Source organism: Eublepharis macularius, chromosome 7 (genome assembly GCF_028583425.1).
Source record: "Eublepharis macularius isolate TG4126 chromosome 7, MPM_Emac_v1.0, whole genome shotgun sequence".
NCBI lineage: Eukaryota > Metazoa > Chordata > Lepidosauria > Squamata > Eublepharidae > Eublepharis > Eublepharis macularius.
The window spans coordinates 39,140,718-39,154,068 of record NC_072796.1 but is presented as its reverse complement, the minus strand read 5'-3'; the positions used below and the strand labels follow the sequence as shown (position 1 = coordinate 39,154,068).

The following is a 13,351-nucleotide window of genomic DNA, read 5'->3' as shown; positions in this document are numbered from 1 at the left end:
ACTCTTATGGGAACTCACCCAGCAGCCGCCTCTTCCCCAAAGCCATCATGAAATTTTTAAACAAAAATTCTGAGGAGGTCCATTTTCAGCAGAACAGGCTCCAAGGACCCACATCTAACACCTGCGGTCACCACTGTCTGTTTTTTCTACATCAGCGCTGCAGAGGAGCCCCCTTTGACACGGTTGTGAAGATGTATTCCCCCAATCCCGAGCAGAATGACAGGATGGTCATGAGTTTTGTGAAAAACAGAGAGAATTCAAAGACTTTACAAAACATGTACACGCGGATTCAAACCTGTGTTTCTTGTACCCCTAATAAAACCCTCTGAAAAAATTTAACCGTGTCTTTTGTCTAAAAATACTCAGACAAAGGTTTACATTTCAAAAATATTTTATTCTTCGGTCAACCACTGTGCCGGTACCTCTTGTTTTTTCCTTTTTTTCTTTTTAGAAGAAGAAGCAGGGGGGCGGATTAAAACCGAAGGCTGGGGGCTTTTCAGGCCCTCTAGTATTTTTCTAGTAGCAGGGGTGCCCGCGACGGAAGCAGGGGTGTTGAGTTCAGCCAAAGCTGTCATAAACACATCAAAGCCTTTAGGTGGGGGTGCAGAAGAGGGAGGACGCGCGTGAGTAATAGCCTTGATGAGGTCGAGTAAGTGGCTACCGGCTACAGGCACTCCCCTGTAAAGAAAAGTTCCCCTCTCATCCCACGAGGCTATTTCACTGTTTTGACCCATCTTCTTCAGCAGCACACGAGCATTGTTCCTGTATCGGAGGGGCATATTGTCTAGTACCTCTTCAAAAACCGCGGCCTTTTTTTCATCGCTGCCTGCTGCTAACCCTGGTTGTGGGAGATACAGATTCAGCTTAGTTTTCTCTTCTTCTCCCATTCTGACATGGGTTAAATATTTCTGGAGGAGAGACCCGTACAGTTTGGCTTTCTCATATTCAGACAGGTCCCCTCTCTCTAGAACGGTCTTCATCTCCCTATCTAGAGAGTGTACAGCTGTGTGCCTGATGCTTTCACCCTCAGGGGGCCTCTGAATAGCTAGCCGATCTATTTGATGGCTCGGGACCAGGTACATCTTCTCAGCATGCTCCATCAGGAAGGGGTTAAAAAGCTGGTAATCAGGGGCAGAGCAAAACCTAGCAGGGATCTGATAAAGCCTCCCTGCTGCCTCACAAGCCGCTTCTTCTTTGTAAGAGGAGTTTTACCGCTGCTCAGGGATTTAATGATGCCTCGTTTTTTTCGCAGGACGTTCTTCTGACGCGGTGATAGGGGGATGATGCCTTTTAGGGTGTTTAGAGCTATTTCTCCAATAGCCTTGATTAGATCATTTGGGGCTGCACTCAGAATAGCTTTCCTTAGGCGAGGGGAAGATTTGGAGACGAGTTTCAGTAGCGCCCCGTTTCTTTTTAAGCACTCTGACATGCTTCTGCAATGGTCAGCCACCTCTCCTTAAAATGTCACAGCAGCTGAAAGTTAGCGCCTTTTGAACCCACCCGCTGTCTTTTTAATAACATAGGATGCAGGCAGGTTGGGGGGGAACATGCCAGTGCGCAACCTGTAGGGATCAGGAGTGGCTGCATTTAAATCCACCACCAGGTACCCAAAGGGCTTTCGTGTGGCATCCTCATAAGCTTCCATAAAGAAGGATGATTTACCGGGGTACATCTGGCGCGCTAGAGTTGCTATTTGTAATTTATCTCGGGGGTTTTTAAATAACACAATGTATTTCGCATTCAGGTTGATGGTGCGGCTACTCTTACCCTGGCAGAATAAATTTTGAACTATGTAAATGATACTCAGATTTCTATGGTGTACATACTTAGTAAACGCATTCTCAATTTCGGCGCTACCACACGCTGAGGCCATCAGATCATCCACAATGACTGTGTTTATTTTATTAGGAGGCAGCAGTTCATCATCATTCAGGCTTGAGGGCAAGCCCTCTACAAACTTTATAAAGGGGAACCGGCGCCGCAATTCTTCATACAAGGGTTGCCAGCAGGCATAAAACCACACAATATTTTCCGGCATGACAGAGAGTGTAGATTTTGCATTCAAAAGCAGATTTTTTATAAAATAACTTTTTCCGCAGTTGCTGGGACCGGCAAGGATGGCTGAGAAAGGGTGCAGCCACCTTGTATCCATATCAGTAACCGTAAGGTAGCGTCTTAAAGCCGTCAACAATCACACGTTTGTCATAAACAACCTTCTGAGTTTTCTTAAGAGCTTTTGTTTCAATGACAAAACGTTTTTTGTCTCTGACAATCCCCTGCTGCTGCACCACTATTTCACGGGGCTCAGGGTCTGAGACGTGGCCAAAAACCAAATCTTTCAAACTGTCAAAATTAATCTTTTCACCATTGGCGGCATTCAGAGTTATTCCCTTTACCTTCAGCACCGCCTCTCCCCCTGACAGCTTGTACCCGTAGGTCTTAGGGCCTGCTGAAACAAACTCTGTTATATGCTGCTCTGGGGGCACCTCACTCGTGAGTTCCCCGAGATAATCCCCCAAGGGGGGGCTCCACTCCCCATTCCTGGTCACAAATATAACAGAGTCTGTGTCGTGGTACAAGCAGCGCTCCTGCAGTTTGTCTAGCAAATTGTAGAGTTCTAAGCGCGCATATGCAGTTGTGAAACAGGCTATGTAGACATTGGTGTTTGTAGATGTAGTCAGCCTGCCTTTAGAGTATTTCCATGATACACACGCAGCTTCCTCACTTATAAAGCTGCATGATGACACATCGTGATTGTCTGAAAATACCAGCTGGAAGAAACGGTCAGGATCTCTCACAATTTCAGTATTTGCCAAGTTTGTTCTCTGAGCAAATTTACCCCACAGAGAATTAAGAAACAGTTTGGCAATCTGACGCTTGGCGGGGTTCATCCCTATGTGATCAGAGCGCAAAAGGACCCCCTCCTTTTTATAAAAATCAGCAATATACTTCTCTCTGTCCTCATCTGTCACACACCACTCGGGATAGCCCGATGATTCCTGTTTCTGACGGAGGTGCTTTTTTATGTATTCTGAAAACAACCTGTCAGATTTTTCTGCAAAATGCCAGACTTCAAAGATTTTGACTATCCGATAACCCTTTACCAGAGCTACCTCCAGTTCCACAGTACACCACGTTCCCTCAAGGGCTCTCTCCTCATCACTATGGGTACATGGTTCCTGCTGCTTTATATCAGCACACGTCGGCACAATGTAAAAAGGAGTTTCCCACCCCCCTTAGAAGGTAACACTGGGAAGAAGAGGCCCCTTGGGGGATAAACTCTAACCTTAGCAAATCCAAAATAATCTGTGAGAGGTCTGAAATTGTCCTGAATGATCTGCGGATGCCCAACAGGGTACAATTTTGTTGCATTAACAAATGGGTACAAGCTGGTAAAATCGTAATAGTGTATCTGTTCCCCAGGTGCCGGCTTGTAATAGAGGATGATTGCATTAGTACGGCCACCAAACAGGGCGTCTCTGGGAACTAGCGGCTCTGGAAACTGCATGGCTTTAAGAAATTCTCTGACAGACTCATCAGTGTTCTTTAAATGGTTCCACTCATGTTCCCAAATACTTCTGACTTCAAACTGACGCCTTTTAAGATCATCAGACCTGCGGCAGGTTGCATTGTAAAGAGATTCAAACGTTGTGCCTGTCATCCTGTTAATCTCTGATGGATTATAGCACTGCACACACCCGTGCCAAAAGCAGCCATGAAATTCAAAGGCAGTTTTCTTATTATCTATGACCGCATAGCCATCTAGATGGTAAGAGCCTACCTGAACTTCGCCACCCTTTAACGCGTGACGTATTTGGATATTTTCACTGTATTCGGTGTACATGAGCCATTGGACCGATGCAGTTGAAAATCTCTTCACTATGCGGTGATAGTCATCTGGGGGTGGAATAGCGATGGTACCGGGGGCCAGGAAGTTAAACCTGTACATTGCAAGACATACCCCTGCAAGAGTGAGGTACTGAAAGGGATCTATAGACTGGGCCCCCTTTTGAGTCATACTCATAATTTCAGATCTATACATGGTGCAGGCCCGCTCCAAAATTTCAACATCTTGCTGACAATAAAATGCTAACTCTTTTTGAAAATCAAACGTTGCTGTTCTGTTTTCCTCATACCATTTCAAAAAATCGGCCTTGTCCTTGGGCATCATGTGATCCACACCATAGTATTTTACATCGGGTAATGGTCCTACATAGGCTTGATTTTCAACAGTGTTAAAAAAATGTGGGAAATGACCCTTGCATCCCTTGAACCCCAGGGCTTTGGGAAGTTTAGAGAGTGCCATAGGCAGGTGGTTCAAAGAATCTATGAATTTTATGTCAAGACTAGTTATTGTTACACACATCAGCTTTCCCCCCATGGCTACCAGCTGGGGATCAAGCTTCTCCATGATGAGCTGCTTAACGATAAAGTAGGAGTCATAGCCTTTGGCATTATGAGCTATGAACGTGCAGTGTTTGAATGTACTATCTGTGGTGAATGTTTTAACAAATTGATAAACGCATGTTTCACCTTTAAACTCCCAAGACTGACCAGATGCTGCCCATTTGGGGTCCTCTTTAAAAGCTCGAGCGTGGACATGGTTAGGAATATGTTCCCCTGTTTCTTGCATGCATTCAAAATCATAAAAAATGTAGTGCGTCGAGCATGCAGGCTCTTTAAGAGGTTCTATGTAACATAGGTGGTAATCCTCATTTTCCGCAAGGTTCGCTTTACAGACTTTACAGGCCCTCCCGTGACACTCTTTGAACTTATGCTTCACATCAGTATAAGACTTGCATTTCTTACACCACTCCCTAGCTGGGCACTCCACCTCATTTATTCTTGCCAACGCGCAATGTCTTTGAAAGCATGCTTCTGAACTGCAGTACATGCAACAGTGTGGACATTTCTTTGCAACCCCCACCTCATTCTTGCAGTCTATGTTTGTGCACATTCTACAGTACCTAGAACAATTGTGTTTATGACAATATAGGGTATGACAGTGTCCACAGTAATTTCGTGCACCCATCAATGCTTTAGCATTCCGCACACCGTAATAATGATCCGCATGTAACAGGACGAAGAACGTATTTGGATACCGCGGTTCCTGTGTTTTAAAGATCCCCCACCCCTTATCAGAACATGTAACCACATGAATGTTGACTTTTAAATGGTTTTCAATACATGCTATATCATTGAGCCCCACCCTTTTCTGATCTGACCACCCTAGATCTCTGTGCAATTTTCTGGCAGCATTTAACAATTCTGCGTCTGTGGGCTGCCCTTTTGCCATAACAGACAAGAGACCACCTGCAAAGCAGAGGTTGTGGTGCTCACTGTTGAAGTCCACCAGAAATTGCCTCTTTTTTTCAATAATAGAGCTATAAGGGATAGACTTGATTGAGCGGCGCCCACCCCCCCGTGGAGCTTTTACAATGGTAGCTACTAGGCGTAATGTGCTGTTACCCAGAATCTCCCTGTTGCTCTGGAGCAAGGCACTAATATATTCAAGGAACTCCCCTGCACTTAGTTCATTCTTTTTCTTCTTAAATGAATACAGAGCATTTTCTAACCCACCACCCTCTAAGCGCAACTGAACATAGTCCCCATCTTCTATTCGCCCATTCAGTTCATCCAGAACCTCTTGAATGCCTCTGAATAGTGCTGCAATAGCCTGGGGGAATGAGTTCACCCTGTCTAAATTAACAAAACGAAATTCTTCACTAATCATTAGTGACCTGTATCTTTCAAAAGGCCTCTCCCAGGATCTGACACGCTTCACATGAACCCCCGCATCCGGTGAGTTGTCATCTTCCTCTAGAGGTGGATTATCCCTCTCAGTTGGGGGTGTCTCTAGAGGAGATGCTACAACTTCCTGTGACAGGGGTTGTGAGCACTGTAGGGTAGAAGATAGCCCCCCGGCATCCCACACACTTTCTTGTTCCTGCATATGGTGTGGAGAGGGTGGAGCAGCACCTCTGGCATCCTCATCTCCCCTGGGGTGGGGGGAAAGGGCCTGTGGTCCCCCGCGACCCCCTTGTAATGAATTGTCATTACAGGCAGAATAGTTGTTACCGTTTTTAATATCAGGTGTATATTTGCCACATAGCTTGCCGAGCTGTATTTCTTCTTCAGCCACGGACTGCTGTGCTTTCTCCAGAATCAGCTTTTTCTCCTTTAGCCTCTTGAGGCCGTCACAAAGTCTCTGGCTGTATTCAAAAAGCTTTTTGTAACGCTCCTCAATATTTTGTGGAGGGTCAGGCTTCTTCTTCTTAGCAGGTGGTACTCCTTTAGCACTCGACTCTGGCTGTCGTCTCAGGCTGTGAGCTGTACTCCTGCGTCTTTGGCCACCCGGGGGCACAGCAGCTGATGTATCTAGAAAACAAAAACACATTATTGCCTCCCCCGTGGCTATCTAGCATAACTCTCAGACCCCTGTTAAGCTGAGACTTACTAGGGGCTGCTGTAGGAGTCTCTGTCGCTGCTACTGGCATGGTGCTTCCCTCTGAAATAATTTCTGTAAGAGAGCGGGACGGGGTTAATCTAGCTGTGTTGATACAGCTTTATAGTATATATTAGTGAGCGGTGGGATTTACCTATCTCTTCACTGAAGAAAGTTGGGCCATAGGCGTGGACCTCTGCTTGCACATCTGTAGTGCGGCGGGTGCTGGCTTGTTGAGCGCTCTTGGGAGGAGCAGTTTCCAGGGGCATATTCAAATCATCAAGAAATATTTCTGTGTAGAAACGATAGAGGGTGAGAAACAGATGATACAGATGTGTAGGAATAGGTACAAGGTGCGTATGCGGGGGGGGGGGTAAAATACCCATCATGGCTGGTGGAGAATGCTTACATGCGGCACATTGACTTTCTCTGGCAGGAATGGGTTCATAGTGTGAGTATATACACACCCGTACAGTAGTAAGGCCCCTGAGCACCCCACACACCCCCACACACCCTAATACCAGCATTATGTCATGTGTAGGTGAGAAAATTTAAAAGTTGCTGCTATAATGAAAGTGATACACAAGATAAGGTGAGCATTAGTGCACATTGTGTGTTTGTTTGTACAATACAGCTGAGACTTTTTTATTTTTATTGATTCAGCACCTGTCAAATAAAAAACAAAATACATCATATGATACATTCATCAGTTAACAAAAATTCATCACATGCATTTTTCTATTCTACCAGCATCATTAACAATGAGCTTGGCAATGCTAATTTAGCATAAATATACATGCATATTACTTGACTGAGAGAACAGCCCGCTTTAAAGTTAGTAGGTGTGAGAAAGCATGAGCAGTATTCTGAAAAGAACCCCACCACCCCCCTGAATCATATCAGTTTCATTAACAAAAGAGCATAGCATCTTAAATTCAGATTAAAAGTACAGTTAGCAGCTATGGGGCGAATTTATATAATCACAGCCACTTCCCTCAAAAAATGAATCCTAGAACACACACAAATTTTGCAATAACTTTTACAATGAAAGGCTGTGTTAGAAAAGAGCAGTGTGCAGCATTCAAAGTAGAGCACAGGTTGTTATCAGACCCCTATTTGATAAACAGTTGGATAAAGAATGAGCGGTTAATGCCCCCCTTCGAAACATAGAGACAGAGGTGTGAATTGTATCAGTTTCATTAACAGAGCTCATATACACAATAGTTGTAGGAGAGTGCTAGATTTAAAAAGTGTAGTTATAAGCAGGAGTGGAGAAACAGTATTCTGGCAGCAGTGTAAAACCCCTCAGCCCTTTCTCAGTTTGGAAAAAGCATGCTGATTTAAAAATTCACCTTCAAGATCATCCAGAATGTGATGATGGTCGCTCATAATTTGTCCTTATTAAAAATGGAAAAATACGTAATATTAGAATCCCTTCTAAGAATTGTTAGCCCATAGATACTCACCAAGGATGGCTTGTTACCTTCTCTCTCTTCTTGGCGCCCAGGGGTAGAAAGCGTGTGTAAAAGCTGTGCCGTCTGCGCGGTTTTTAAACCCTTCAGATCCGTACCCGTCATACCCCAAATCTTTGAAGAACGGTTGAAATATGGTGCTTTTCTTTTATGGCACCCCCCATAATATGGAGGAATCAGCACATTTTCCCCTTATCTTTTGAAAACAGACTGTTGCCGTGTTCTGTCTGGTGGTACCAGAATCAGATTTTTAGGATGCCAGAAACATTCCCTTTTGGGGACTTGTAGGAGATGCGAACAGGATCAACTGAATAATTCTACACAAATAATTCTATCCCCGGTGTTAAATAATGCATAGAGGCTCATAGATTTTGGGGGGAAACACTGTTGTTTTATGAAGATAAACTCCCGAAAGCTTATACCCCACCACAAATTTTGTTAGTCTCTAGCTGACATAGGCCTACAGCTATCTTCTAAAAGCCCTCTGTCAGTATTTTTACACGAGAGGGCACTGTTCATCAAGTATTCTTGAGTAACCTCTACTTCGCCCCCTGGGCCCCTGCATCTGGGGTCTTATCGCATATATCATGGGTATGTTTTTTACAACTTTGGTATGGTTCTGAATTGATGCTACCAGGCATTTAAAGTAAACAGAAGCGTTATTTTCCCACCGCTGTCCAGCTTTCCAGCCCCAGAACCCTTTGGAATTTGTGTGAAAGTAATTATAACAAGTATTTATTGGGGGGGGGGGGTGTCTTGTAAAGATCACGCTTTTGTAGTGTCATTTTTACCACTGTTTTACAGCTGCCCACCCCAGAACCCCTTGGAATCTGTGTGAAAGTGATTATAACTAGTATTTATCGCGGGTGTCTTGTAAGAACATTCTTTTGAATTGAACTTCTTGTGCTATTACAGGACCATGCTTTAAAATCACTAATTTAAAAAGAAATTAAAAAGTAAAAGGATTGGAAATGTTGCAAATTGTTACATTTTTCAATAATACTTCTCAGCAGAACAGTGAATCTTTGGAAAAGACTTAAATTCTTCATCATCTGTAGGCAGACAATGTTCTGATGGTAAGACAAAGGGAATAAACGCATTTAAACTGATTGAAAAGCAACTTTATTTATACAAACACGGGCTACATTCTACACAGTCTCCTTATCTTTTTGGAGACATACCCGGTGGTTTCTGTGATGGTAAGACAAAAGGCACGAACACATTTTTAAAAATTGAAAATGGCTTTGTTTTATATCAGGCACAGGCTACATCCTGATCTCTAAGACTGGTGCACATATACCACAGTAATTCAGTAAGGAGTTATGATGTGTGAATTTCTTTCTAATAATCTTCATAGCCAGATCTACATAACGTTGTTTGCACTGCTTTAATAATCCATTTAGAGCATCTTGTGCATTCTTAGCATTTTGAATCGCTTCTATATACCTGCCTAGCCGTTTAATATGCCCCTCATTCATTGTAAAACAATGGATACTTGTGGCTAGCAGTGTTATGGTATAGAGCATGGGCCCCATGGAGAGTTTAGTAGATACATATTTCAAGTTCTGGTTATAGAAATCCTCTTCCCATGTCAGGCAATCGTGGCCCAGCTGCGCGGGGATATCTTCAACACATCCTGTACATTTAAAAAACATTATCTCGCTGAAACAATGGTTCAAAATGGAATATGAAACAGCTTTGACTACTTCATTCATTGCAGATCTTCTATTTTTAGGGTTGACATAATCCTCTTGAAGGATGCCCAGTTCAAAATATCTATCCACACTGTCGTGCAGGGGCCATATCAGGCCAGGGGTATCTGAACGGCAGCATTCCTAGAAGAATTTACAACAGAGTGTTTAGATCATGCTTTTACAGTCTGCAAACATATATTTGGGTGAGCCTTGTAAAATTAGAGCATACGTACCTCTATTATAGTTGTAGCCTGCTGGGTTGTTGAAAGGCTGCCCTCAGGGCTGCCTCTTTTGTTCATATTAGGTTCAGCATGGTCATTTTCTACAGTCCTTGGCGGTGAACCAAACAGACGCTTCACAACCGACATGCTGCCATCTCCTTTGCGGGACATCTTGACATACATTCTTTTGAGGGCTTTACGCTTCACCTCGGGCACTGGTTCAGCCATTTCAAGCGTGTTTGTAGGGGTGTTCTCCATCTTGCACCAGCAAGAACAGCCGCAGAAGAAGCTGTGATCGTCCTGCTGCTCTTCCATTTAAAGACCAGGCTCCCCTGCCATCTCACCGCTCATTGGCGCATTTAAACAACATCCAGGAGGTAGGGCCAGTCATGACGCGTGCATAGCAGCGTCACATGAGCCCCTCAGGGGACCTATACAGAGACAGGGGGCTAGGGCCGTCAAAAACCATTTCTGGGGGTTCGGGGGAGCGAAATGAGGGGTCACATGAACCAGCTAGGCTCTTCTAGGGAGCAGGGGGCTGGTCTGCCCCCCAATTTTCCACCCTAGCACCCCATAAACTCAAAACTCTTTCCTATTGGTCCACAGGGGCAGGCGGGACCCTGCTAGGCCCTTCCTGTCAGGTGGGGTACTGCTTCCGGGGTCTAGAGGTGGCACTTCCGGGTCTAGAGGCGGGACTTCCGGGGTCTAGAGGTGGGACTTCCGGGTCTAGAGGTGGGACTTCCGGGGTATAGAGGCGGGACTTCCGGGTTATAGAGGCGGGACTTCCTCCCAGAAAGGGGCGGGGCACCTGTCACTTTTTGTTATGACATGAGGTACCCCCCCTTATTCTTCTATGATATTTCCTGGCACAACACGGGACCATGGGCTTCCCCTCCCCCACGTGTCTTCCCTCTGCCACCGGCCAGATGAGTGGAGGTAGAGGGGCAGGGCTGGGGGCAGGGGATTTCCCAACCCCAGCAGTAGCATAGCAACCCTACCCCAAGCCCTTACTTATGATGTCACATCTCAGAATGCTGTTTGCCTAAATTAGTCTTTCTCCAAGCAAGTTACCAGAGCATAGGGATACCAAGTCCCCCTACCCTTCTGGCAGGAGGGCAGGGGACCCGGTGCTTACCTTTTTGGCATTCCTGGGTGCCTATGTGATGAAGTGATGTCATCACACAGGTATGGGTGCGCGTGCTTCTCAGTGGGCCAATTTGGGTCACAAAGGCCCAATTCAGCCTGTTTGGAGCCAAAATCGACCCACTGAGATGTATAGGAGCACTTTCAGAGGTGGCACAATAATGTTACTCCCAGAGATGATGTCACACCACCCCATGATGGTGTTCCTCCACTTTTCCTCCCCTGCCAGCCAGGTGAGTAGAGGCAGGGGGTAGAGGGTGGGAGCAGGAGATCCCCCACCACCAGCGGGGGAATGGCATCCCTGCTAGAGCAAGTGGCTTTTTCTGTTCACTCTTAATATTATGGGAAAGATACCTTCTCACCAAGTGTTTTCTAATTCCCAGAGGAACTGAATAGATCTTTGCTCATTCTATTTTTACATGCCTTAAGCCAAATGCAGTTAAACACAGTATGAACGACAATTTTCCTCCCATTGAGCTGTTAGTTATAACAGCCAGACTTTATAATAAAAAGCAGATGTGCCATACTTTTTTTTTTTTACCAAATGAGGAGAAATTAGTGGTTTAAGATTTTAAGATGAGTTGGAAAAAAACTTTAAAGTAGGAGGAAATAAGTCTCACAGTATAGTCCTAATCAGAGTTATAACCATCTAAATCCATTTAAGTCAATAGGGTTAGAAGGGTATAACTTGTTTAGGATTGCACTGTTTGGCAAGCAGAGAAAGAGAAGATTATGACTTTGGGGGATTCTGTAACCATTGCAAATTTGCTCTGAGAACTTGCAACACAATTTTAAGTTCATGAGCCATATATTCCTGTACTTTACATACTTGAGGTTTTATTATTCAGTGTTGGCTGAGTAAAAATCAATGGTTTACTTGTGGCGCATTCATTATGTAGAATGGAGGGGAAAGAAAAAGAAAGTAAAAAATGAGTGCAAAAAAATCCAATTTGCTAGAAGAGGCTATGTTTCCAGCAGGTTAGATTTCGTTGCATTTATCTTGTTGTTCCTCTGCATTCTTTCCCTCTAAATGAGACTTCTACACGTAGGGTTGCCAGCCTTCGAGGGGGGAGACATTTGAGGCCCCAATCAGCCCGCTGTGGAGCATACGCACTTCTGCACCTGCACGGTGATGTTGCTGGAAGTGGCATCACCGGAAATGACATCATTGCTAGTAAACCATGGAGAAGGAAAGAAGGAGATAAGAGCCAGGTCTCCCCCCGCCCCGCCCGTTCTTCTGGGAGGGTAAGGGGACCTGGCCACCCTAGCCCAGGCATCTTAGAGCATTTCCAGGAATTTCCCAACCTAGAGCAGGCAAGCCTAGAACACAGAAAGCTACCTTATACTGAGTTAGACCAGAGTATTGTCTACTCTGACTGGCAGTAGATTTTCAGGGTCTCCTTCACATCTACCCACACTGCCACACTTGGTACTTGGCGGGGGGTGGGGGGAGGCTCAAAATTATCATTGTGTTGCTGGTATAGGGTAGCCAGCTCTGTGCTGAGAAATTCCTGGAGATTTGGAGGGGTGAAGCCTGTAGAGGGTGGAGTTTGGCGGGGGAGGGGACTCAGCAGGGTATCTTGCCATAGAATTCACCCTTCAAAGCAGCCATTTTCTAAAGGGGAACTGATCTCTGTGGCCTGGAGATTAGTTCTAATTCCGGGAGATCTCCAGCCGCCACTTGGAGTCTGGCACCCCTATGCTGCTATGCCATAATTTCCAGGGCAAACCCAAAAGTAGGCTTGTGGGGCCACAACTGACAACCTTTGTGAAGGGTGGGAGCATGTACCCCGGCGGGCACAATGACAGCAATTCCAGAAGTGACGTCATCAGCCCTTGGGAGCACACACAGGGTTTGTGCTTGCGGGAGACTTATCAGTGAGGTAAGTGGCAGGTACCCTTCCTTCCCACCGGGGTGGTTAAGGGGACCTGGCAACGCTACTTACTACCTGATTTTTTTTAACTGGAGATTGAACCTAAAGCCTTTTTTTCTTGCAGAAGTAGATGCTGTGCCATTGAGCCAAGGCTCTTCCTCAGGGCCACAAAGAATGTTCTTGCACTAGAGCATTTGTTTGTTTCTTAGTAATAATACTTAACATTTATATAGCTCTTTTATATGGTACAGGCCTCAGAGTTCTTCACATATGTCTTGTTAACCCTTACAGCAGCCTGATAAGGTAGTTTGAGATGACTATTTCCATATAATTATTGTTTTTAACATAGAAGAGGGAAAAGGTTTGGATAAATGGAGGTCATACAAGAAAGTTGTGGAACAACTCACAATGCTTCCATGCAAAATTGTGGCTGTTTACTAGACAAGTGTCTGGTTGCATCTCAATCAGGGTTTTAAGATCTTAAAACAACTTGCACCTGAGA

At 44.9% G+C, this 13,351-nt stretch overlaps 1 protein-coding gene across 1 annotated transcript; it reads right to left on the bottom strand.

The window, feature by feature from the left end:
* Positions 1-9,061: 9,061 nt before the first annotated feature.
* Positions 9,062-10,416, bottom strand: LOC129333589 (uncharacterized). Its single transcript, XM_054985361.1, has 2 exons — positions 9,845-10,416; positions 9,062-9,752 (listed from the first exon to the last, which is right to left on the bottom strand). Exons 1-2 carry the CDS (start codon positions 10,145-10,147, stop codon positions 9,183-9,185), a joined length of 873 nt encoding a protein of 290 aa, XP_054841336.1. The 5' UTR covers positions 10,148-10,416; the 3' UTR covers positions 9,062-9,182.
* Between the last annotated feature and the right edge of the window lie 2,935 nt (positions 10,417-13,351).